Below are 27,808 nucleotides of genomic sequence, written 5' to 3'. Positions count from 1 at the left end.
CTTTTGCCGTACTGGCTATTTTTAGGGTTTATGACAACAGAACTAGAACTGATCAAAAGAAACAAAGGTAGGACAGCACAGTGGCGCAAGTGGTTAGCACGGTTGCCTCACGGCGCCGAGGTCCCAGGTTCGATCCCAGCCCTGGGTCACTGTCCGTGTGGAATTTGCATATTTTCCCCCTGTTTGCGTGGGTTTCGCTCCCACAACCCAAAGATGTGCAGGGTCGGTGGATTGGCTACGCTAAATTGCCCCTTAATTGGAAAAATGAATTGGATACCCTAAATTTTTTTAAAAAGAAACAAAGGTAAATGTTCCAAGTCTGAAACTGAGTCCTCTCACTTCTGGATCACATGGATTCAGAAATCACATCAAAAGTTTTGACTTTCTGCACTGATCTCAATGATAGAAACTCATGGTAAACTTCCTGTGGTGCTCACTTGCTCTGATGTGAGAATGTATAAACTGGGAGCAAACAAGGGAAAAAGCAGCTTTCCCATTTTGTTACCAATAGATATTATTTTTTAAATCATATTTCCTCCTCGGAAAATACTGACTTATTTTCATGGACAGGGTATGAAACTTTTTTTTAAATGTGTTTGTCCATGGGATGTGGGGGGTCACTGGCTGGGCCAGCATTTATTGCCCATCCCTGAAGACATTTAACAATCAATCACATTGCTGGTGAGACACGTGTAGGCCAGACCGGGTAAGGAAGACAGATTTCCTTCCCAAAGGGGTATTAGTGAACCAGATAGGTTTTTATGACGATCAACAAATGTTTCATGGTCATGGTTAGACTTTTAATTCTAGATTTTTACTGACTTTAAATTCCACCATCTGCCCTGGTGGGATTCAAAGCCAGGTCTCCAGAGCAAAGCCAGGTCTCTGGATTACCAGTCCAGTGACAGTACCACTCCGCCACAGCCTCCCCAACTGGGCACCTTGATGCTTCATAGCAGCAGTCCTGAATTATTTAGCAGTCTAAGCACCACCAAAACCTGTGTAATCAGGGAAAAGAACCATGGGGCGTGATTCTCCGAACCCGGGAGAAATCGTGAGGCTGGCGTCATAAATGGGCGGGTTTGACGCCAGCCTCCGCCTTCCCGACCGGGAACCGATTCTGGTCCCCGGTCGGGGCTAGCATCCCGCGGCCGTGAACTCCGGCATCGCGGGCTTAACGAATTTCGTTAAGCCCGCTTGCCAGAGTTTGCGACGGCTGACGCGTCACATGACTGGAAGACTCCAACCCGCGCATGCGCGGATGACGTCATCACGCATTTGCGTGAAACCCGCGCATGCGCGGGCCGGTATGCCCCTCAGCCGCCCCGCGAATGGATACAGCGGGGCGGCGGAAGGATAAAGAGTGCGCGGGGTAAGTACCCGCTGCCCGCGATCGGTGCCCACCGATCGCGGGCCCATGGCACCCTTGGCACGGCCGTGGTACTGCCGTGCCAATTGGTGCCATGGTTCCCCAGATCGCGACTTTACGGCCGTTTTTCCGAACGGTCAGATCAGGTGTGTTTGACGTTCCTAAAAACGGTCGTAAAGGGCTTGGAATTCGGCCCATCGGCCAGCTGAGAATCGCTGCTCGCCGTAAAAAAGCGGCGGGCAGCGATTCGTGTCGGGAGGCGGGCATGGGGGGGGGGGGGGAGAATAGCGGGAGGGCGTCAGACCAGCGTGGCCGTAAAAATTTACGACCCCCGCTATTCTCCGCACCGTCGTGAGTGCGGAGAATCGCCCCCCATGAACCTCAGTTCAAACCCGGTTGTCCCCCTAGACACTGACCTTTAAACTACCAGGCGTACTGGACAGAAATTAATTTACAATTTAACTTCTCATTTCGAAATGCACCGGAAACGGCACTGGCTGCATTGCCAGTAACAGGGCAGCACGGTAGCATGGTGGTAGCATAATTGCTTCACAGCTCCAGGGTCCCAGGTTCGATTCCCGGCTTGGTTCACTGTCTGTGCGGAGTCTGCACGTTCTCCCCCTGTGTGCGTGGGTTTCCTCCGGTTGCTCTGGTTTTCTCCCACAGTCCAAAGATGTGCAGGTTAGGTGGATTGGCCATGCTAAATTGCCCTTAGTGTCCAAAAATTGCCCTTAGTGTTGGGTGGGGTTACTGGGTTATGGGGAAAGGGTGGAGGTGTGGGCTTGGGTCGGGTGCACTTTCAAAGAGCTGGTGCAGACTCGATGGGCCGAATGGTCTCCTTCTGCACTGTAAATTCTATGTTATGATTCTAACAAAGATTAATTTGCACACTTTCACCAAGATGTCAATTTGTGAATCCTCCAACAATAATGCAAGAAACTATTGTTAACTATGTTGAACACTGCTTTATTCAGTATTACCATCTCAGTTTCACAACCCTACCAAGTGTAGTTTCACTTTTGAGCGCTATCGTGTTGCTATGCTGGAGACTTCATTATCAGTGTCTGATGGTCTAATGGTAGATATGTACTTACATATTTAATTTTCCAGTGCTTAATCCCTGGAAAGCATAAGATGGTATAACTTGCATGTTTATGTTGTCTCGAAATTCACTAAAGGAAACAGACAGTATTTGAGTCAAGACATGAGGGAGAGAAAATGGATCAGTTAGTCTAACATCAATTGTCAGGAAAAACACTGGAATCAATTATTAAGGCAGTCTTCAATATGCACTTAGAATATCATAGTATGATCAGATAGAATTGTAATGGTTTTACAAAAGGGAACAAAAACAGAAAATTCTCGAATATCTTGGCAGGTCTGACAGTGTCTGTGGAGAGAGAAAACAAAGTGAAGGGTCGGAATTTTCTGGCTGTTCTTGCCGGTGGGATCTTTTGGTCTTGCCGACGCGAACCCCGCCATGGGTTTCCAGTGGTGGGAGGTTTATAGAACAGGAAACCCCATTGACAGCGGCGGGATCTGTGCCAATCATGGGCCGCCTTCAGTGCCGCAAAACGTGTTGCTGGTGGACCTGGAAAATCCCACCCAATATTTCGAGTCTACATGATTTTTTTATAAGTTCATTTTTATGGGATGAGGGCTTTGTTGGCCAGGCCAGTATCGATTTCCCATTCCTAATTGCCCTTGAGAAGGTGGTGGTGAGCTGCCTTCTTGAACCACTGCAGTCCATGTAGTGTAGGTACACCCACTGTGCTATTAGGGACGGGGCTCCTGGATTTTGACCCAGTGACAGTGAAGGAACAGCAATATATTTCCAAGTCAGGATGGTGAGTGACTTGGAGGCGAACTTCCAGGTGGTGGTGTTCCCGTGTATCTGTTGCCCTTGTCCTTTGAGATGAAGAGAACGAGAGTAATGTATCCAAGTTTGCAAATGATACAAAGATAGGTGTGAATGTAAGCTGTGAGAAAGATAAAAACAAGTTGCAAGGAAGTATAGACATGTTTAATGAATGGGTAAAATGTTGGGAAATTAAGTATAATATGGGGAAGTACACGTTTCTTAACGTTGGTTGTAAAAATAGAACGACAGATTTTTTTTAAAGGTGTGAAACGTTTAAATGTTGATGTTCAGAGAGATTAAGGTGTGGTCGTACAAGACATTAGCATGCAGGTACAGCAAGCAATTAGCTCGGAAAATAGCATGTTGGCTTTTATGCAAAGGCCTGGAGTACAAGAACAAATGTTGTTACAACTGTATATGGGATTCTGTTGAGACCACACCTGGGCTCCTATGTGATGTTTTGGGTTCTATACCCAAGGAAGGATCTACAAGCCTGAGAAATGGCACAGCAACAGTTCACTAGATTGAGCCTTGGGATAGGAGGCTGAGTAAATTGGTTCCATACTCTGAATTTTGAAGGAGGTCATCTTATTGAAACAGAGAACAAAGACTTGACATCGCAGACTTAAAGGTCATTTATTTTCTCCTCTTGGATAAGCTAGAATATGGGCAGGGACTCAGGATAAGGGATTGATTATTTAAGACAGTTGAGAAGAAATTTCTTCACTCAGAGGGTTGTGAATATTGGGAATTCTCTTCCTCAGAGGGTTGTACATGTTCCATCACTGAGTGTTTTGACGGCTGGAATGGACGGTGTTTTGATCTGCTGTGCTTTCAAGAGATATGGGGAGCAGGTGGAAAGGTGTAGTTGAGGCAGAGAATCAGCTGTGATCGTACTGAATGGCAGAAAAAGGTCAAAGGGCTGTTGTGGTCTATTCCTGCTCCCAATCCTTGGGTGTTTAAGTCTATTTTTGCCAAGCTGTGTTGAACATTAATTTGTATTCAATGCAATGTATGTCAACCTGTCTCTATTATGAGGTTTAGAATTGTATGTGCACATGGGTAAGTGATTAATGAGGGTTTGATCCAAATTAAAACTTATGCAATTATTGGTGAGACATAATTTCTTCACAATATTCCAGTTGTTTCTTCAGGTTCCAAAACTGACTAATACTTGTACTCTTCAGAACAAACAAATAAAATGATGTCATTTTTAAGAGGTATATTATCTCAAAGATAGTTTTGCATATTAAAAATGAGCTAAGTGTTGAATTCTCTGACTATTTGAATAAACAGAAAGCAGGAAACCGCAAATGCTGTAAATCTTAAGCAAAAACAAAAAGAACTGGTAATACTCAATGAGTCGAGAAATAAAAGACAACATAGCAGCATTAAGAAAGGGGCCTGGCGAGGATCTTCCCTCCTTCCTTGTGGAGGAATTGAGAGAAATTATGGGCCACTCTGTTACTGAGACTGCTTGTTAAATTGTGATAAAGCCAGGTGACGGGATTCTCTGTTTCTGAGACTAAGTGTTGATGCCAACACAGAATTTGTGGATAATTACAATTGCATATACACATTACAATCCCCACACACTCATCCCAGCCAACAAGATGGCACTGGTTGTGCTGGAGCATGCCCATACAGCTGATAGGTCGACTGAGGCCAGATGGCACGCAGGGGGGTTGCCTGGGAGGGACACCTATACGACTGGTGGCCTTAAGCTCAGAGTGGGCTGTTAGCGGTGTGCACAGCTGCATGGCTCCCGCAGCTGTGACAATGGTGTTCCGTGCCCGTCCACCCCAACCCCACAGCCCATCTCCCGGTCACTCTCCGCTACTCCCCCCAGCCCTGGCAGAAGCCCAACTGTCAGCACACTATGGCAATGTTGGACACTATCCGTACGTTTCTGTCTCCCTCAGCAGCCACCACGCCGGTTTCACGATTCCTGCATGCAGATGAGCCTGATCCAATTTAAGATTGTGCCAAGAGTGCACATGACTCGGGCAAGGATGAGCGGATTCTTTTGTGGCGTGGCTGACGTGTGTGAGAAGTGCGGACGGGGGCTGGCAACCCCGTGCACATGTTCTGGGCCTGTGAGAAGCTGACAAGGTGTGAGGAAGCGGTGTTTGGATCGCTGTCCAAATTTGTAGGGGTAGCGGTTAGGCCGGACCCAATGGTGGCGATCTTTGCGCATCGGAAATGCCAGAGCTGGTGGAGAGAAGAGGTGTTGACGTTGTTGCTTTCGCCTCTTTAATTGCTCGGCAGATGATCTTGTTAAATTGGAGTTTGGAAGTGCCACCGTGGATAGCGGTCTGGCTGGGGGACCTGTATGATTTACTACGATTGGAAAAGATCGAATTTGAGTTGAGGGGGTTAGAGGAGGGATTTGAGGCATGGTGGGGGTTGTTCAACACAATGTTTGAGGATTTATTTGTTGCGGTGGAAGGGGAGGTGGGAGGGTAGGGGGTAAGGTGGGGAAAAATGTACAAATTATATGTTATTGAATGTGTTGCTGTATATTTTACTGTTCTTGCTTATACATGTTTGTCATGAAACACGTTTAAAAAAAAGGAGCATGCCAGGGGATTAGAAGGAGGCAAGGAGGCATACACTGCATGTGCCTGACCCAGCCCTTGTGAAACAATAGCTGAAGTATGTTAGTCAACATTGTTCCAGAGGAGGCAGAACACACAAACACACATTGCTGCTCGGGAAAACTGGGAATGTTTAGTAAAGGCCTGAATGTTACGTTCTGGAATTGGATGCGCTGCAGAACTGAACGAGCTGAAAATCGTGCAAGATTATGTAAGGCAGATGTCACAATGTCATTAGGAGGTCATCCAAAATTATGGTCGGCGAGCATGCGCGCAAGTAGGAAACGCTCCTGCTGACGATTATTGTGGCAATTAAGCCACTTAAATGCCCAATTGTTCACAATTTTACGTTGCCTGTGAATTTAGCGGTCAGCAAACAGGCAATGTGGCTATTCTGTTTTTATTGATTTCTCCATTCAGGTCATGGAGCCTTGGCAATGTGAGTCATTAGGAGTTTAGATGAGAGTCTGTTGTTAGTTGATTCCTGAGAGTTCATGGCATTTTCAGTGCTTTTTGGAGGACTCTTTGCCTTTCTAGCTTTTTTTTTCTAGGACCGTTGGTCTTCCAAACTTTCTTGGAAGCCTTCTGCCAAGTGCACCCTTCAGTGCACAAGATAGTGTCATCTGCATTTCTGCAAATAGGGACCTCCTCTGAAGGGGATGAGGGGGCCAGAAGGGATAGGATGTTAGCTTTCCACAGGCAGCGTCCCAGAGAGTGACCTGTGCGAAGAGGGGTGCAGCCACATGGAGTGTAAGGCTATCAGGACGTGCAAAGTGGGATGTGCAGGCCCAAAATCCAGGCTAGAAGGTTCAAAGGTGAAATAGACTGGCAAACCTAAGCAATATTGGGCTCAACTCAATAAGTCTACAGAAAGAGGGATGGAGCCAGCAGCATAAGCATTTAACTCCTGGTTAGAACTGAACTATCTTGATGTAAATCTGTGGTGAATGTAACTAATCAGTTTAATTATGAAATCAGAAATCATTGGTCAGCTAGCTGGTACATTACAGAAACATGAAATCTCACCCAGGGAAGGGAAATTCTGGGAGAACAAATTACATAGAGTTACATGTGTTTACTGGATGGCACGGTGGCACAGTGGTTACCACTGCTGCCTCAGACCAGGGATCGATTCCTACCTTGGGTGACTGTCTGTGTGGAGTTTGCACAATCTCCCCATGTCTGTGTGGGTTTACTCCGGGTGCTCCGGTTTCCTCCCACATCCAAAGATGTGCAGGTTTGGTGGATTAGTCATACTAAATTGCCCCTTACGTTTTCGCAAGTTAGATGGGGATATGGAGTTATGGGAATGGGGCAGGGGAGTGGGCCTGGGTAGGGTGTTTTTTTGGAGGGTCAGTGCAGATTTGATGGGCCGAACGGCCTGCTTCTGCCCTGTAAGGATTCGATGATTCTTTGATCTGAAACCTTAGGGTTCCACTTATCACCATGAAAGAGAGTATTCACAGCGCAATCTCTAGAAGTGATAGACTGCAGGTAAGAATAGAGAGATATGCAGCAAAAAGGGCAACTCCAGTGCTTTTGTGTTTCCGATATAACAGGTACTCAAAGGAAACATGGATCAGACAACTATGGTGTGAGGAAGTTGCTGTCCTATCTCCACCTGTGCTTCCTTCACACACCGCTTCCCATTGGGCACACTAAATATGCCTTGGAGTGCATGTGCATGGCAGTGGCTGAACAGCATAGATCTTTCTGTGGGGCTAGTGATTGATCTGGGTCTTGCGAATGAAAAGATATTGGTCAGAGAGGGGTTAATGGCCATAATGGAGGCCTCGTTTAATTGAATGGGTCGGAATTCTGTTGGCCTTTCCATCCTCCCACTTTTCCAGTATTCACTGCAGCCAGTAAATCCAATAGCCGCTGGGCCAGGAGCAGCAAAATCAGCTCTTATCAAGCATGTGAAGGCTGTGATATATATGTGAAAAATAGAATTAAAGATAGATGAGTTTGAAAAACAGGTTCGATTCTATACTGTTCACATGACCTGCAATGTCAGTTTACACTCTGCAAAATAAGTATCTGCTCATGGGGAGGTCAGTTAGCTCAGTTGGCTGGAAGGCTGGTTCGTGATGAGATGCGATGCCAACAGCACGGGTTCAGTCTCGTACAGGTCGAGGTTACCATGAAGGCCCCGCCTTCTCAACTTTGTCCCTCATCTGAAGAGTGGTAACCCTCAGATTATCCAGCTCTATCTCCTAAAAGGGAAAGGAGCCTCTGGGATGATGCCAACAGTCACAGACAATAGCTATTTTCCCAATAATGACCTTGGACATTGGTCATGTAAATATCTCACCGTATGCATAATTTAAAACAATAAATATTAAAGTGTAAGACAGCAAACAATATTGAAAGATTTCAAACTTGTTTGGATAGTTAGAATAGAAATTAATATTATTTTGAGCTGTGTGCTAAATATTTGGGGCTGGATTCCACTTTCCTGAGACTAAGGATTGACGGCGGGGCAGGATTCGTGGACTTTCACGTCAGCAAACTGGAGCCGAACCTGGACTGATTTAGCGGCTGTGGGGGGCTAGCACCAGTGTCACATGGAACACAATCGGTTCCAATGAAGAATGGTGCAGGATTCACCGGATCCGTGATTGACATTCGGGAGGCTGACAAGCTGCAGCCACAAATACACACTACAATTCCCACGCACACACTTCCCAGCCAACAAGGTGGCACTGGTTGTGCTGGCTCGCGCGTAGACAGCTGATGGATCAGCTGGGGCTAGAGGGCACCTAGTGGGATGGCCTGCGGGACACCAATACGACCAGTGTTCACAGTAGGCTGTCAGTGGCATGCAGAGTTGCATGGCTACCTTTCCGTCTGTGGCAATAGTGTTCCAGGCTGTCCACCTCGGCCCTCAGCCCACCTCATGCCCTTTACACCCCCCGGACCTGGCGGAAGTCCCCCGGCCAGCGGCACAACTGTCAGCAAACTATGATGATGTTGGACACTTTCTGTACCCCCTCTCTCTCCCTCAGCAGTAACGATGCGGGTTCCCCGATTTTTAAAAGCACAAGTGAACTGCACCATCGGGAACTCGGCCCATCGGAGATGGAGAATTGCGGAGGCCCAGGAGAATACCGGGTCAGACCCACTAATGATATGTAAACGGTGTTAACTGTACGTGCGTTCTGGACCTGATTGACGCCGCTATCGAGGTGACAGAGAATTGCGATTTGGCGTCAAATCATCGCCCGCCACAATTTTGGCGTCGGAACCTATTCTCCGCCCAATCATGTTTCCCGATTTCGGTGTCAGCCAATGGAGAATCCCGCCCTTGGTGTCTATTGTGATGAATGCTTGAAAATCCAGTTGGACAGTTGCTGTTATTAGATGTTCCATATCAGTTGAGGCTTACGGCTCCCTATTTCAGGATAACAACTCCTGCAGACAACACTAACCTATATCACACTGAAATTCAGCTACAAATTTAGAAAAAGATTCTTAAAGAGTCGCGAACTTGTCTGGAATTAGCACCCACCAGTTTGAGCCAACAAAGCATGCATTGATTTATTTGTAAATGACCAGTACCAGAACTAGAAAAATTAGAACAGAAAATCAACCAAGGAAGCAACAGCTTTCAAGGTATTGAAAAGATCCCTAATTTAGTCACTCTTAAGTATCAGACTCAGTTCAAAGTACTTACAGAAGCAAAAAGTCTTCAGAATGTATATTTGTGATATCAGGGAAGAACCTTATTCCAGTGTTTGTAATAGTCCTGTGGAGATCAAGAAGCACATTTGAAATATGGTAGTCAAGCATGCATTGCAGAGCAAAATGTTTATGACTTACCAACAACAAAATGCATCATGAATTATTTCATACAAACCTTGTGCCTTTCATTCGAGTTTTGGGGAAGGAATTGTGTGTGATTAAGTGCTGATTCTGAACTTTAGTTAGCTAAGTACAGCTAATTGAGTACAAGGCGACAGTTTAGTTAACATGGTGGCACATTAGTCTTTTGCAGATTGTTGCATATCTGGATCATAACATTAACATTTAAAATGTAGACAAATTGTAAAGGACTTTGTGCTCGCTGACCAGTCAGTAGATTAATGAACCTACTCATGTGATTCAATCATATGGCCCTAAATATTTGAAATGAATATGAAAATCGCTTAGTGTAATGAGTAGGCTTCAATGAAGTTAGTGTGAAAAGCCCCTAGTCGTCACATTCCGGCGCCTGTCCGGGGAGGCTGATACGGGAATTGAACCGAGCTGCTGGCCTGCTTGGTCTGCTTTAAAAGCCAGCGATTTAGCCCAGTGAGCTAAAATAGCCCCTGTGGTTGCAGAACTTCCATCAACCTCCCTCAGTTATTCCAGCAGGACGCAGGTGGAACCTAGTAGAGGTGGACAACAATCCACCTTCTGTATCTGGGAATGTCTAGGTTACCTTGTAAAGAGTGGGACCTAGCCCTGTAATGATCTCTGTATATGTTAATACATGATTAGTTAATGTGCAGTCAGTACAGACAGATGATCACTAGATGGCAACACTAACATAGCCTATATAAGGAGTTTTCCGCTCTTTCTGTAGTTTAGTGTGTGTGTAGTGCAGCTCGAATAAAGACAGATCAGAGTGTAGTGCATTATCATAATTGGTAGTTTAATCTAATCTTAGTTAATTATATTACGAGTCAAAGTATTAACGTGAAAGAACTCACGAGCATATTATTTTATTACTCAATAAACAATTTGTCATCAACTGGAATGTTTATCATCAAGTTAAATACAACTCGGCAAGACAAATGAGTAATATTTATATTACATTTCAGTAATATAACAAGCCCAACCCTGCCAAGGCAAATGTCTCTACAAAAGCATTCAGAACCTGGTTCAGTACAGGAATGCTGCCATATTCAATGAGATTAAGTTTATATTAGGGGCTAATGTGGGCCTGGATCTGTCCTATTGACAAGCAGGCTGACAGCATGAGAAAGTCTTGTCTAGACAATGCTCTTTCTGTGATTCTTGCATTAGACATCTCCTTATATATGCCCTCCCATTCACCCCACAATCTGTGACCCACACTAGAAAACATTATTGTTTGGTGAATCCAAACATTATCAGCAGATCACATCCCATGAATTTTCAACACCACATCATATTAGTTGAATTCCATATTCTTACACATCTGCACATATTGTGTTCAATTCACTGGAAAATTTGAAAGTGTTGTTTCATGTGCGCTAGGCGGGGTGTTTTGTGATGGCTGCAATGCCAAGATGGAAAATGCTATTTAAGGGCACAGAGCCATTTTATTGCGCCTTGGGGAGTTTCTCCCCGGTCGAGGCCACTTTGAAATTTTTCCGCCACTGGGGAGCTGAACTCACCAGCATGACTGGTCCTTCTCAGACCGGGCACTATTTTGAAGGGCTACCCTGATCTCTACACCCTCTCCTTTTCGGGACCCTTTTTCAGGAACCCTCCTTCACCCACCCAATCTTTCTGCAGCCTCCGCAAACCTCCCTCACCCGCCTTTCATGGCATGGCCGCCCAGGGCCCCAACCCTTAGCAGTGCCAACCCAGCGAGGGCGTGATCCCGATCGCACCAGGTGTAGCGATTCGGGTGACTCGCGATCAGCCCAGCACCTGGCACGAAGCCCGATTTCGGGCTCTCCCGGGATGCACCAGTCATGCCCGGCAACGCGGTGGCTGAATTGCATCCATTATACAAAAAAGGTAACTGCAGTATTGTTCCCCTTTAAGGGGTTGGTTCCTGGAAGGTCGTGTGATCTGACTGGCCAATAGGGCTAGAGTGCATGAACCCTGGGGGCCGAGCTCGGGTTTCCCTGTTAATTAGGAGTTTGGAGTCTTGGATCAAGGTAGCTTTTATCTCATTTTCTGTTTCTAGTTTATTACTTTAATAAACTGTTCATCCGTCAAACCGGCTGGTGGTCACTCATCCGTCAGGACACTACATTGGCGATGAGGATCAACTGGAGTGCCTTCTACTGCTGCTTGGAAACTGGGTGCAATCTGCTGCTCTTTATATGCTTATTTTGATGGTGACAATATGATTCATGTAATTCAACAGATTGCCACAAAATGTAATGAAAAGTTTTATGTGACAACAACCTGTGTTTAATGGTGTATTTTTCGGAAAGGAGCAGTTTGTGCTAAATGTTGTTTGAGGACTCAGAGTGATGTAACAGGAAACAATGTTTTATATAACTAAATAGTAAATATCTATTGAAACAAACATTTTCTCAAATGCATGTTTAAATTAGGAAAAGTAAATATTTAACTGAAAACAATTGATCCAATTTATAAATGCACTACTTGAAATGTAATAATTAATATAATCATTATCAGTATAATCCCACATCATTTTCATTTTCTGATTCTAGATAAGTTTACTTTACTTTGATATTCATAATTTTCACCCAAAAACTTCTTCCCATCATTTCAAGATGAATCCAGAGAAAGCCGATGGTTGCAAAAAAATTCGTAACAACGCTAAAGACAGAACCACTTTCATGGTCAGACTCATTTTTCTATTCCAGATTGCATCTCGTTGAATTGATGGCCGAGAATAGCTTTTCTTAGCAGTTGTGAGAGTTGAACATTTTTCATTCTGTGTGGACTGAATTAATTCCCCAAGCGGGCAACTCTGACTGTACTGAATTGTTCTCTGCTTGTTTTCTTCCTTAAGGTCCCCTGCATCAACTGTTGCATCCTCTTCTGTTTTTGTCTTCTTTGGATGCCATCTTCTTCCCAGTTTCTGGAAGCTTGTTTGCTTGCTTGTCAGCCATCCAGATGGTTGATCAAGGTTAGACTTTTGATGTAAGTTAATCGACCTGAAATGTTAACTAACCTTCTTTCGCTAAAGATGCTGCCTAGTCTGCTGAATACATGTAGCGTTTTCTATTTTGATTTTAGTCTTTAAATGTTCAATCGTCTCAGGATCCTATATTCCTTGGAAGCAAAATTTGGTACCATATGCTTTCTCTAGTAGCAGGGACATTTGAGAGAAAACATATTCTTCATACATTATCCATCAGATTAAAGTGCCTGTTATAGACCTCCAGCTTAGAATTATTTTTTGCCTTAATCAAATTCAAAGGTTTGCCTTGTGCAATCCATCTACTTTGCCCAGTCATTGATCTAAAGGTTCTCTTTTAAAGTATTTTCCCATATTCCCTGTCATTTTGTTAGTCTTTCACAAGAATCTCTGTCTTGTAGAATAGTTTGTGCTACTTCTACCACATGTTCTCCACACATGAAGTGTATTTAGGAAATTCCCCTTTCTTACAATAACGGTTTCTGAATAATCATATTGGTGATTTCAAAATGAAGACTTCCAGCAGAAATTGTGCTGCCTAATTTCAATCAAAAAATGTTTCCATTGATACCTGAAAGGAATCATTGAGTTTAACATGCCAGTATAGATTTATAATCTTCAAGTTCCCACTTGGCTATTCTTTTGGCTTACATATTCCAGCAAAAAGGCGTTCCAAGCATCTTCACAGTTCCACCATTTGGTGCCTCTGGGTCATTTTGTCCTGCAGGTTTAAGCTTCTTCTTTCAGTGACTCAAAGTTCCAATTTAGAGATCTCCCAGTAAATTTACGGATATTCTGCTCCAGAACTAAGTTCTTACCTGCCCGTGGCAAAATTATATCTAGCTGACTTCATCCAGCCAGATGGTATCCCACCCAGAATGAAGGGGGGGGGGGGGGGGGGGAAGTGGGGGTGAAAACTGTACAACCTAGGCCAACATCTATAGGTGGTAGATTGCCTTTCGAAATTGTCATGCAAGGGGCTTGTTTTAGGAACGGGTGCCCTTTGGCAGGGAATAACTAGGCTTTCCATGTGAGGTCCAGAGAAGCCTCCCGGCTCCGCTCGGCCAAAAGTTAAATCATTTACTAATTTTCATATAGAACAGTACAGCACAGAACAGGCCCTTCAGCCCTCAATGTTGTGCCGAGCAATGATCACCAACAATCCCCCCATTAACCTTACACTACGGGCAATTTAGCATGGCCAATCCACCTAACCCGCACATCTTTGGACTGTGGGAGGAAACCGGAGCACCCGGAGGAAACCCACGCACACACAGGGAGGACGTGCAGACTCCACACAGACAGTGACCCAGCCGGGAATCGAACCTGGGACCCAGGAGCTGTGAAGCATTGATGCTAACCACCATGCTACCGTGAGGTTTCCCTGGAGGGAAACCTATAATAGCTTCCTCACTCACCCCACCAGTTAAATAACACTACAGGGATTTACATATATTAGAAGTGCTTAGTTTTGGCCAGTGCCCTTGTTGCTTGCTGAGTTGAATAGGTAAAAATTTAGGACGGTGATTTCTTGGTGGATATCTAGTTGGTGAATAATCAGGAAAAATGTAACTGCCCTTGTACCCAGTCTTCATTGTACAGATTGGGTTAAATCCTCTTTAAAATCATTCACTACATGTTACAATGTGCTCTGAGCATGGAGGTTCAAACTTACATTTTAAATCATCCCTCATTTGTGGCTCATCAGGGATTCTTCAGAAGCTTGGCTTTGTGTACCATCTTGTCTGATTGTTTGTTTGAACATACTAGCTTCTCTCCAAAACACTACAGTTTGTGTGGCTGTGTCAAGATTCCTGCTGGGCTAAGTACCGCAGGTCTTAAATCAGATGCTTGTTTGCACAAGGCACCTAAACCAGTATCTGACTGGGTGCACAGTGCTGGATTTGTCAGAACATTGGTTTTACCCCTCAAGGTCCTCCGATCCTGACATCTGCACCTTGAATAAATTTCTGGAAAGCTAATGTACCTCAAACTTGAGTGTGTTGTAAAATTATACTATTGCATGGATAATTAGATGACATTTAACCATGGAACTTACCACTGAAATGCATTGAATGTCTTGATGTTACTGTATTTGCGCAGTGATACATACAAACTTACTATAGAAAGTTAAGTCGCCCATTCCAGACTACAATTTTAAAATGTGAAAATAGTTAATTAATGCCAATCAAGCTCTCTATAATTCAAATTTAACAATTACAAATGCGGAATCCCATTCCTTCAGGTTTTAATCACTGAAGATTCAAATAATGTGAAAGATAAAGTTTAAAATCTATTCTTTTAATTTTTATTTCTCATTTTAGTCCAATCTTTCTTCCCCCCCCCTTTAATTAGTTTCTGTATTTGATTTGACATTAAGTTCACCCACTCTCATTTACACATGCTCTCTGACTTGAACTGTTAATTTTAAGATAATTCAATCTGATTGACTAAAGAGATACATGGTTGCTCATCCTGTTCACACAGAGTTGTACCTGAACAGGCGCCGTAGTGTGGTGACTGGGGGATTTTCACAGTAACTTTATAGAAGTGCTAATGTAAGCCTACTTGTGACACTAATAAAGATTATTATTATTAATTATAATTAATTATAATTAAGTAGGCTTTTGAGTCTGAACAGAAAGAGGGTCCACGCTCAATATTTAGCTTGTCTATGACCACCTCTGAGTCAAAATGTTGTGGGTTCAAGCCCCACTCCAGATATGACGCCAAAAATTTAGGTCAGTATTGATGGAGTGCTGTGCTGCCAGAGATATCTTTCAGATGAGATGATAAGCTGAGACACGGTCTGCCTGTTAGGTGGACAATAAAGATCCCACAAACTTTTTTTGAAGAAGTAAAGAGGTCTACTTTGCTGTACTGGCCAATACTTCCACCTAATTAAACTTTGTTGGAATTTGCTGTGAACTAATTGGCTGTCTTATTTCCTACACTACAGTAACTACACTTCAAATGTACTTCATTGATTGTGAAGTGTTTTGAGGTCATGAAGAATGTTATATCAATGCAACCCTTTCTTTTTGCACCAGAAATGAACTACCCAGATTGAGGTCTGGTGTTCTGGCAGCATCAACAATGCATTTATTTTGTGTTACACATTTAAGTTAGCTTCTGTTTGAAGTTGAATGTAGAATGGAACGATGGTTCCTGGGCGATCAATGCCCATTCAGTTCTGGCTACTGACAGTCTTTAGATTGATATAGATAAATTCTGATTGGCAATACTGTGGATGCTGGAAATCGGAAAAATCTCAGGAAATGCTAGAAAATCTCAGCAGGCCGCGCATCACCTGTGGAGAGAGAAACAGATCGTTTTGAACACGATTCTCCCGAATGAAGACTAAGTACTGCTGCCCGCAGGAGAGCCAGAATGATTTCCTCCAACGCTAGGAGCGAATCAGATATGCCACGTAATGGCACATAGAATGATCTTTTAACAAGATCGGGGGTTGCGTGCATTTCCATGGCACATAGTACGTTTTTTTAAAGAGGATCAGGGTTTTTTGCTGGACCTAAGAGGGGTGCGGCCTATCTCTCTGACAGGTCCCGCTCCTCAGAGATCGGGGCACCATTTTCAAAAGACACCCCAATGTCAGAATACTGCTGCAGACCTCCCTACCCCCCCGGATCACTGGTAAGGCACCCTACCACCCTAATCGCTGGAAAGGCCCTCCCTCTTCAGCCCCCCTCTGATTCCCCTGTCACTCCGTGGAGCCCCCTCGCACCCTCCCCCCTAGAACCCCTAGAATTCAAAGTGTCCAATTCACCTAACAAGCACGTCTTTCAGGACTTGTGGGAGGAAACCGGAGCACCCGGAGAAACCCATGCAGATACGGGGAGAACGTACCAACACTGCACAGACAGTGACCCAAGCAGGGAATCGAACCTGGGACCCTGGTGCTGTGAAACAACAGTGCTAACTACTGTGCTACCCAAGTTGGGTGTCTTTCCTGGGAAGGGGGCTGTTTGGCTGGTAGTTTGTGGTAACAAATTCCTCCGGCACCTCCCCCATGGATAGAGGAATTAAACATTTGGGTCAGAGCCCCTGCAATCTCCTCCCTCACCTGCCACACTATCCTGGGACAAAATTCATTCGGGCCTGGAGATTTGTCCACTTTTAAGCCTGCCAATACCTCCAATATCTTGTCACTCCCTATGACAATTTGCTCAAGAACCTCACAGTCTCTCTCCCTGAGTTCCATATCTACCTCCTCATTCTCTTGGGTGAAGACAGTTATGAAGTATTCGTTCAACACCCTACCAATGTCCTCTGGCTTCACCCACAGATTTCCCTCTTGGTCCCTAATGGGCCCTACTCTTTCCGTTGTTATACTTATAGAATATCTTGGGATTTTTCCGACTTTTACCTGCCAGAGCTTTCTCATATCCCCTCTTTGCTCTCCTAATTGCTACCTTAAGCTCCATCCTGCACTTTCTGTACTCCACTAATGCCCCTGTTGATTTCTTTCCCCTTGTCCTTGCTAAAATCTTTCCTTCTCATTGTATCCTGAATGTCTCCAGTCATCCATGGTTCTCTGGGCTTGTTACTCCTTCCTATTACCCGAGAGGGAAGATGTTGGGACTCCATGCTCCCCATTTCCATTTTGGACACCCCCCCACTGCTCATCTGTAGATTTCCTCACAAGTAACTCTGTCCAGTCTAGTGTGGCCAGATCCTGCATTATTTTATTCAACTTTGCTTGGGAAACACATGGCTAAACGCACTCGCTATGGGATTCTGTTGGTTATTGGAAGTTATGGATTCTGTGGGTATTGGAAGTTATGGAGTTCCAGAAATCTCCAAGCGGCTGCTCCTCTCCACTGAAATTCCAATACCCACAAGTCACAGCAAAAAAAACCAGTGGGATAATGAGGCGATAATATCTTTAAATAATTCCAGTGGGTTGTAGTCGTGCTAGGACTGTCCTTTCCAGCTCTCTTTTGGTGCCCCTGGTGAAAGTGGGAGTTTTTAAAGCATCAACGTCAGCATAATAATTCTCACAAATGCTTTCATGATGTTTGTGCTCCAAGTGTGGCGCCGTGGTTAGCGCTGCTGCTTGTGGCGCTGAGGACCCGGGTTCGTTCCAGGCCCCAGGTCACTGTCTGTGTGGACTTTGCACATTCTACCCGTGTCTGCTTGGGTTTATCTCCACATCCCAAAGATGTGCAGGTCAGGTGGATTGGCCATGCTAAATTGCCCCTTAATTGGACAAAAATAATTGGGTACTCTAAATTTATTTTATAAAATGTTTGTGCTCCAGACCATTGCAAGGCTCTGCTGCCGATGCAGAATAAATGAAAAATCTGGTGTAGGTGCAGATCTGGCACAGGGATGAAATTCCAAAATGTTTGTTTCTTTGCCATGTGCCTGTGCCCTTGGTGTCATGAAAACAAGCCCTAAACCGTACATAAACAAACAAGTTTCTTACTTTCAAAATCTTCCCTTCTGCTGAGCACGTCAATAGCAATTCCGAGGTAATGAGGTGATTTATTAATAAATATATCAAAATTCCAGTAAGTTGCCTTTTAAACTTCTGTGTTTCAAGGAGAACACCCTTAACTTTTCTATGTCATAATTTAAGTCCTTCATCACTGGTAACATCATCGTCAATGCCATAATATACACACAAGTATATGATGGTGCATAGACAGATACTGACTGACACACTGAATGACCAATCAACACACAGAACACAGCAGCCAATCACCAGACAGGACACGACCACTATAAAGCCAGAGGGCACTAGTTTTCCCGCTCTCTTGGGATGCAGCCTCTGAGACAGCCAGGGCCCGTGATCAGCAACACGAACATCCACCATGTGCCAGCAGGATAGTCTGGTCAGGTTAGCCTCAGGTTTCCAGTCAACTCAACATAGTGTCAACCCACAGTGCAAGTATGTTTAACAGCTCATAGTTCAATAAAATAGAGTTGTACTTCTACAAGTGTTGGCAGCCTGTCTCTCTCTCACTGCTATGGTAAACGCCGTCCTCGCAGACCCAGCATACCCAATACATCACTCAACATATCTGAATCCTTTTTGATGCCTATAGCAACATTCTTGATGTGTCATGACCAGAATTGACCATAATGGAAAACTCAGCAGGTCTGGCAGCATCTGTGGAGAGAGAAACAGAGGCGTGACTTTCCCACTGCGTTGTGCATGGTACCAATCCCGTTCCGCCGGGTGCATAGCAGGAGAGGCAAAAAGCAGGTATTGCACCAGTCACTGAGCCACACACTAATGCACCTGACCCGTGGTACCTGGCGCGGCTTGGATCACATGCTCGCTGGGCGTAATCCAGATAATCATAGGCTCATTTAAATATGCACAGCCCTTTTGAGGCGGCAGTCTACAGGCTCCTGGTAGTCACCGGCCACATAGGCCAGCCTCACGCCAGCACAAAATAGTAGTGGTCTCCAAAAATGGAGACCAGATGTGAAGGCCACACAATGGGGGGGGTGGGAGGGAATGGCCTGAGGGGGCCATGCCCATGAAAGGGGGAGTGAAAGCTGTGTATGAAAGGTGGGGAGCTGAAGGGGAGTATGAATGGGGGGGGGGGGGGGGGGGGGGGGGGTACTGTCAGGGTGCCAAGCTGGCACATGTTTACTGATGAAGATCGGGCCTGGGAGTGCTACGCGCATGTGTAGTGGAGTGCGAAGGGGGCCGATGACCTTACATAGGTGAGTTGGGGCTTTGGGGGGTTTGCGGGTCACGTCGGGGGGGTCGAGAGTTAAAACAGCAACCCAGTCTCTCTCTGCACTGAGGAGTTCTGGTGAGCGGGGCTCTTCAGTGCAGGAAATGGGACTATGTGTGGCCTGAGCCGCGCATTTCCTGCTGAGGCCACGTACCCAACCAGAGTCGCATGAGACAGCATTGTGTTTCTCAAAGCTTGGGAAACACATGGCTAAATGCACTCACTATGGGATTCTGTTGGTTAGATCGGGCCCAAGTCATTTTCTGGGAGAATTGTGCTCAGAGTTAATGTTTCAACTCCATACCGAAGAAGAGACATAACTCTGTTCCTCTCTCCACAGATGTTGCCAGAACTGCTGCATTTATCCTACATTTTCTGTTTTAATTTCAGATTTCCAGCAGCTGTGATGTTTTGCTTTTATTGACCACAATGGGGTGGATTTTACAGGGGGCAGATTACCCACCCACCAAACCTAAAAGTTGTTTTAACCTTTCCGTCAAGACCAATTTTGGGTCCCAGCCCCCCTGGAGGTCAGAGTGTGATGTGTGCCAACATTTTGTGGGGACCATTAGTCCCTTCCGCAATATCCATCCAATTACGGAGGTTGGGCATCATCAGGAGGCGGGGATAAGCTTCAGACATAATTCAGTGACTGTGTATGAACTCCTGGCCACTGATTCTGACTTTATACAGATCATTTAATGTCTGCCATTTTAGTAAAATGGATCTCTCTTGTTTGGATGAGGTATTGACACAGTGTGGGGTCTGCGTGCTTCTGTGAAAATTGAAATACTCGGCTGGATTTTCCGCCACATCAGGAACTCGGCTACTGGTGGTGGGCAGTTGCGGAATCCAGTGTCGGCAGAAAACGGGATCAACGCTCCAATGTTCTGGTTCCCTGCTGGTGTCGGGATCAAGGTTCGCACCTTGTGCCAAGAAGAGGATGCAAATGAGTCATTAGAATCCATTTGCATCTATTAACTGGCCGGGTACCATGGCCGAGATTCTCCGCAAATGCGGTGAATCGTAAAGGCTGCCGTGAAACTGGCCGTGTTTCACTGCAGCCTCTGCGCCCCCTCCCGGGATCCGATTCTCCCCCCCCGGGCGGGGCTAGCAGCGGGGCCCCGTGAAGCACGGCATCGCGGCGTTAGCGACCATTGCTAATCCGCGCGCCAAGCGTCACGCCGGCTGACGCGCACGATGACGTCAGCCGTGCATGCGCAGATTGGACGGCTCCAAACCGCGCATGCTCGGGGCCGTCATCTCCTTCGGCCGCCCCGCGGACTGATCCTGCGGGGCGGCGGAGGGAGAAAGAGTGCGTCCGTTATGGACGCACTGCCCGCGATTGGTTGGCATCGATCGCGGGCCCATGCCCCCCTTGGCACGGTCGTGGTACGGCCATGCCAATCGGGGTCCTGGATGCCCAGAACGGGCATGTTGCGGCCGGTTTTACGACGGCAGCAAGCAGGTGTGTTTGCTGCCGTAAAAACGGCCGTAAAGGCCTGGGAACTCGGCCCATCGGCCTAGGGAGAATCGCTGTTCGCCGTAAAAAACGGCGAGCAGCGATTCGTGTCGTGGAGCGGCCGTGGGGGGGGGGGGGGTGGAGAGAATAGCGGGAGGGCGTGAAAAATGTCGGGGACACCCTCCCGCTATTCTCCGACCCGTCGTGGGCAGCGGAGAATCGCGCCCCGTATATTCCCCTGGCCCTCGTGATTTTCCGGTCCTTTCATCCAGCGAGGGCGTGATCCAGATTGCACCGGATGGAGCGAGTCGGGTGATCGGCCTGGTGCAGAACCTGATTTGGGGCTCTCCGGGAATTCATTTGGCACGCCCGGATCTGTCCCTGCCGCAACGTGATTGCTGTATCATCACCGTTGCGTTTCAACTTCCTTTCGAGTAACAATAGTAGTACCAAAACCATCATTCAATCCACATGTGCACAGATGCATCAAGTAACTTGATGATGCTTTCTTTGCCAAGACCTTTGATATTTATTCTGTGGAAAACTAGAAACAAATTGAAAGACACGGGTAATTATTCCACATCACACAGTTGTAAGGGCCCTTCCTGTTGATTCCCTTATTTCCTATTTCTCGCTCTCTCTCTCCTGCTCTCGCTCTCTCTCTCTCTCTCTCTAGCAGACTTGGGTGAATCGTCAGTGAAAATCATTACAGAATGAACATCGAACTGAAGGCCTAGATTGAAGAAAGGTGTGCTGGAAGATCTGAAACAAAGGCTTGTCCTTTTATTTTCATTATTATGTTTACACCCCTTCTTTAGCCTCTGTTTGTTTGTCTGTCTTGTGTGTGTGTGTGTAGAGGGTGGGGCTCGTTAAAGAGGTGGGGTTAAGAATTAGATAATAGTTAACCAGTTGTATTTGCTGCATATTTAGTTATTGTTACTAATAAAAATCAATTGTGTTTAAATTTACAAACCTGGTGACTGTAGTTATTGGGCCGCCATAGACCAAACCAAGTATTTCATAATGATTATTTGTTAATTTAAGTTGTGTTGTGACTCCGGGCTAAGTGGGGCTGGAATTGACCGCGCACTAGCCCATGGTGTCGTAACACAATCCCCTGAGTCTGTAGTGTTGTCAGTTGGACCCAGAATGCCATCCAGATCCTAACATACAAGCCTATTGCTTTCAGCAGCCACAAAGGGGTTCATTTCCATCCATGTCCGGGTGATCAAAGATCAGAAAATAGAAGAATTGAGGTAATCAATGCATCTATCTCAGATGGCAGTAATGACATCTCCATTGTAGGATAGTTCACTGAGCAGGAGACCATGGCTAACCACGGTAGCCCTAGCCCGTTTCAACAAACCTGAACACCAGCTAATCACGTATGCAGTAAAATGCATGTAGCTACAAAGATCACTATCAGGAATTGAATAGGCATCTTGAAGCATCGCTTCAGTGCTTCCCACCCTGCAATCAGTGAACACTCAGCTGCAGACCCAGTCTAGAGTGGAAGGTTGCTGTGAATATCCCCCACACCGGCAGATGTTCGCCAGCTGTGAGAGTGCAAAGCTTGCAACATACCAACCTCACTTTCTTAGCATGAGACCAATATGCCGTCATATATCATGTTAATAAGCTATGCAAATATTCTCTGTAGTTTGCATTAAATTGACTTTAATAGGGTACTTGCGTGGTGGAAAATATGGCAATAGCCTACAAGACGTGCAGAAGAATTGCGAATGGCGGGCATGGTTTTTAAAAGGAAAAATGGACATGGGGAGAGCTGAAAAGGTTAAACAAGCTTTGGTTTGGCTGAATTAGGTAGAAATCAATCATGCTCAGCTCTTGAGATTTTAGGCCTCTGGAATTTTTGCTGCTGCTGATTAGGTTATGTAAAATGTGTAGCATAACATTGTCTCAACAAATCTATCAAGCTGATTAGTAACTAGAATGCTTCAGTGGCAGATGGTGACTAATTCTCATTAACATGTAAATTTTATGGATAACAACTGTAATAATAAAATATGAATGCAATGTACAACTTAATCAGCTGAATATATTAAGATGCTATTGATGAAAAATATAGGCTGAATCGTTAAGATTAAATGTTGTAATTTTTTTCGTGATATGCCTAATTATGACTGCAATAAAGGTATAATTAATGACTTCATCCAAACGAATATCAATAGTATTAATATGTCCTTTCTAAACCTATTTTACCCTTTGCTTCTTGAGAGATAAGTGCCTTTTTAAAAGGTTATTGCTGATTCATTAACATATTTAGATTCCATTCTGATTTATATTCCCGGAAGATCTGGTACGGTTTATAAAATGCTTTAGTCAGTCAGTTCAATGAAGCTCATTATAATCCGCTTTTTTAAAATTTAAGTTGTGTCCTCCAGAAGCAATAATCTCTACAATGCAATAAATTCTTTGATCGAATCACACTGTGATCAAGTTTGGTTCTTCCTTCAGCACGCCTTATTTAGGGTTCTCAGAACATCAAGGAATGGCCAAACATTTTAGGGCCCTGTCACGGTGGGGATGGAGCCCAAAACGGCGGTGAGCCGTTTTAAATTCCACTGACTTCAGTGGGAAGGGAGAGCTATAATATTCTGCCCAACATCATCGTATATGCTCGCTGTGTGCACATTCAGAAATATTTTAAGGTTTGGAACTGGAATGTGTGGAAGGTTTACTCGCGGCCCTGGTTTTGTACCCATAGTAGCATTCTGAGGGGCAGTGAGTGTTTGGTGATTGGCTGGGAGTAGGTGTTGGGTGGTGTAGAGTGGGATAATAATGATTCTATTCTGCAACGGGGTGGTAGGAACAGATGATCAGTGGCGTTGCGTCTGAAAAGACAGATGAAAACTTATTCATTGGTGAAGCTGGAGATGAAGTGAAATATCTCGGGGCCCAATTCAGCGGAGAAATTTCTAAGCGACATTTTCGGCGGGTTTGGCAGGGTGTTACGCGTCAGCCGCATTGGCGAGATCGCGGCCTGTATTCAACCACATGTGAATCTCGACATGGCTGACTCCCTCGATGTCTGATGTGCCTGACTTGTGCCTCAGCTGCTCACCGTTATCAAGGGGCAGTTGTTTTTAAGTGCTCCCTCACCACTCCCTTCCAATTAACACACAAGGACAGCACCCCACAGACCTATTCCTCGCTTTGGAGATGTCGACCTGGCCAGGCTTCTCGACACCATTGATGAGAGGCAGAGCACCCCATTTCCGGGAAGAGGTTGGCGTACCAGCAGCAGGGTCAGCAATGCCACCTAGGCGGCAGTGGCAATGACTGTCAGTGTGGGCAGCGTGATCAGGAGGACCTTCATCCAAGGTAGGAAGAAAACGAACTACCTCCAACGAGCTGCAAGGGTAAGTTGCCACCCCTCTACTTTTCCAATCTCCATGCCCCCCCCCCCCCCCCCCCCCGAAGTCCCATCCCAATCCACTGGCTGACGCATTGCACCCTCCAAAAATCCAATCTTCATGTTTGTTCCCAGAACACCCTGACTCCACCCAGCACAACTCCTTCATGTCTAGTTGCGGTGCCTGCACAGGTCACCTACTGTAGACCCCTCTGACCCATCAAGCATGCAGCTCTATGTTCCTGTAAGAGAAGATAGCTCATAAGAAGAAGGAAAGGACAAAGACGGGGGACGAGTCCCAGAGATCTGAGTACTCACCACCTATCGGCCATGGAGATGGCGGCATTGCTTGATGAGAGAGCAGTCACTGACAGCGAGGTTGGTCTGTGCCAGCGAAGTGAGGATCCACTGTCGCTTCATCCAGATTACCCGTCTCAAGTGAGTTGTTGATGTCTCACAAATGTATCCTTCCTTCTCACTGATCACATGTGCAGTATCTTGAGGCTCCCGACAAGATGGTAGTGCATCATACTTGAAAATAGACGGTGGTCAGGCTCAATATGCGACATCCAGGGCAAGATTTGGGAGAAGATGGCATATCGAAATAAGTCCGAAGTTAAGACAAGCCAACAGTGCCACGTATCAAGTAAATAGGCTGAGATTGCACGACGTACAGTAATTGCCAGTCAGCTTTATCCACATTTACTAGTCAGCCATGATATTGCCTCGGAAGAGTAAGGCACTTATGAAGCATCTTCCACATCCTCCAGAGGTGTCTAAGCTCTCCATCACCAATTAAGTACTTTTGACTTGCAATCACCATTGAAATCTAAAAGATGGAACCTTTGGCAGTGCCACATTCGCTCAGCGCTGAATGGAACTGTTATCTTATATTCAGTGCTGGAGCCAATGCAATGGATTGTTCTTTGCTTCTTCTATTAATTTCCATGCTTCAGCAGGATTGCTGTGCTATTTGAAATTTACAATTGAAAACCATGCCACACTCAAAACTTCCAAAGGTTTTGCCCATCAAGCCACGACAAAAATGCAACCAGAGCAGCAATTTTGATCACTCCAATTGTTCAATCCCAAATTTGAGTCACTTGACTAAAAAGTCCTTCAAATTTGTAAACAAAATCAATAGAACTGTAATTATGGAAAACTGAGTGATAAAACAATGAACCGTAAAGATTATAAATGAATTCAAAAGCCTTTGTCGCGTTAAGAGTTCTTTTGCTCCCGTTCCAAATGGATGCACCAGAAAATGAGAAACTCAGTATAAACACGTAATATCAGCTTGGCCCACTGGTAGCTTTTTTACCTTCATATGATATAAAAAATAATTTACTATCAGAAAGTGTTTTGAAATATATAGCGAAAAATAAAACCTGGGTCTAACAATCAGTAATGGCACTGTCATCAAAAGTGGAACAAGCATCAGGGGGAGCACTTTTGTTCAAAGAATTCAAATATTTTCTGTGGTGAGGAGATACGTAAAGTTACAAAGGCTTTGATTTTTTTCAATGCAGGATGATGCGCGATCAATGAACACAGAAACAAAGGAGTAGTCCGAATCGAAGGCTTTAATCTAAAAGAAGTGTGCCCAGCAGCATGAGTAAAGAAAGAACGATGGCTGCTGGGAAACACGGGTTCTTATACTTGCCTCGTAGCCGGAGCTACCTTCCTCTCGACCAATGAGAAGACAACACTTGGGCTAATGGGCAGCGAGCCTTCTACACCAATTGCAGCTCCAACTCCCAGGTACCGTAGTACCTCTAGTCATACTACCACAGAGGATTAGGAATCCAATCCTGAATAATTTTCAGGCCATGACTCTGCACTGCATTTGTGCCACTTGTTGTGATGCAATTTGTAAATGTAAATGTCCTCACTGGGCTTGTAACATGCTCAGCGCCCAATTACTGGGGCTGAGCATTACCAAGATGGAGGAGCTGCCTGCAGAGCATGGGCGGCAAAGGCAGACGGCAGCGAGGATGGGGCCTGATGCAGAATTGCACAAGAGAGGGCAACACATTGGAGGGCCAACTGTCTCACTGCACAAAAGTATCCAAATGGCCAAGTGAAAGATACCAGGCCCATTCCAAGAAAAAGTTCCCTGGTAAGAAAAGTTTCTACTCATAATAAAAAGGGGGAGGCAGTCGTGTAGTGGCATTGTTGCTCGGCTAGTAATCCAGAGACCCAGAATCACGCTCTGGGGACCCAGCTTCGAATCCCGCCCTGGCAGATGGTGAAATTTGAATTCAATAAAAATCTGGAATTAAAAGTCGAATGATGACTATGAAACCAATGTCAATTGTCATAAAAAACCATCTGGTTCGCTAATGCCCTTAATCTGTCTGACCTACATGTGACACCTGATCCACAGCAATGTGGTTGAATCTTAAATGCACTCAGGGATCAGCAATAAATGCTGGCCCAGCCAGTGATGCCCACATTCCAAAAACACATAAAAAGACATTTTTAAAATTGTGCCATGTAGATGGTGGACAGGTTTTGGGGAGTTCCTCACCGCATGATTCCTAGCCTCTGGCCTGCACTTGTAGTCGCAGTATTTATATGGCTAGTCCAGTTAACCATCTGGTCAATGGTAACCCAAAGGATACTGGTAGTGGGTGATTCAGTGATGGTAATACCATTGAATATCATGCGACGATTCTTTGATCCTCTCTTGTTGGAGATGGTCATTGTCTGTCACTTATAGCGGCACAATAGCACAGTGGTTAGCACTGTTGCTTCACAGCTCCCGGGTCCCAAGGTTCGATTCCCGGCTTGGGTCACTGTCTGTGCGGAGTCTGCATATCTCCCCGCGTCTGTGTGGTTTTCCCTCGGATGCTCCTGTTTCCTCCCACAGTCCAAAGATGTGCAGGTGAGGTGGATTGACTATGCTAAATTGCCCCTTGGTGTCCAAAATGTTAGGTGGGGTTACTGGGTTATGGGAATAGGGAGGAGGTGTGGCCTTAAGTAGGGTGCTCTTTCCAAGAGCCGGTCCAGACCGGATGGGCCGAGTGGTCTCCTTCTGCACTGTAGATTCTATGATTCTATTGTGTGGCACGACTGTAACTTGACACTAGCCAGCCCAAGCCTGGATATTGTCCAGATCTTGCTGCATTTGAACATAGACTGCTGGTCCAATGCCACATGCCTTTATCCTGATGGGCTGTAAGGTTGGACTTCCTGATGCAGAAGCGAAGATTTTGTCTTCAAGTTTATTAATAACTTCTGTCTGTTAAATGGCTGTGAGGCAGCTTTTTATTCCCCGTGGTGGATTCGCTCTGACTTTCTAGAGGGGGAAGGGGGGGATGAGGAGGGACAGTGGCCGGAGGATCTGATGTGTAGCCACCGAAGTTGGCCATTCCCTAAATACAAAATGGAGGAACGCAAAGCATACAGGTTAAAATGGACAATGTTTGCAGCACCAGCAGGCTGCACCAAGCAAATGTGGATTCTGTCTGCTAAGAGAGCAGACAACACTGAAATGAACATTCCGCATACTAATGAGGCAATCTCTGGGATAGTTAGCATATTAATGGAACGATCCCAGAGACAATGGACACAAATGGGGAAGTAACTGCAACATTGTAAAGGATACCAG

General features: G+C 45.4%; 1 protein-coding gene across 5 annotated transcripts in view; it reads right to left on the bottom strand.

Moving 5' to 3' along the window:
- Nucleotides 1-27,808, bottom strand: part of LOC119973089 (lutropin-choriogonadotropic hormone receptor-like) — a 230,980-nt gene that overhangs the window by 21,824 nt on the left and 181,348 nt on the right. For all 5 annotated transcript variants that reach the window (XM_038810620.1, XM_038810603.1, XM_038810610.1 and 2 more), the window contains 2 exons: nt 9,504-9,575; nt 2,464-2,541 (listed from right to left, as the gene is read on the bottom strand). In XM_038810620.1, coding sequence (XP_038666548.1) covers nt 2,464-2,541; nt 9,504-9,575 — 150 coding nt within the window. The remainder of the gene's footprint in view (nt 1-2,463; nt 2,542-9,503; nt 9,576-27,808) is intronic.

This window comes from Scyliorhinus canicula, chromosome 1 (genome assembly GCF_902713615.1).
Source record: "Scyliorhinus canicula chromosome 1, sScyCan1.1, whole genome shotgun sequence".
Lineage (NCBI taxonomy): Eukaryota > Metazoa > Chordata > Chondrichthyes > Carcharhiniformes > Scyliorhinidae > Scyliorhinus > Scyliorhinus canicula.
This window is presented reverse-complemented; position numbering and strand designations above follow the sequence as displayed.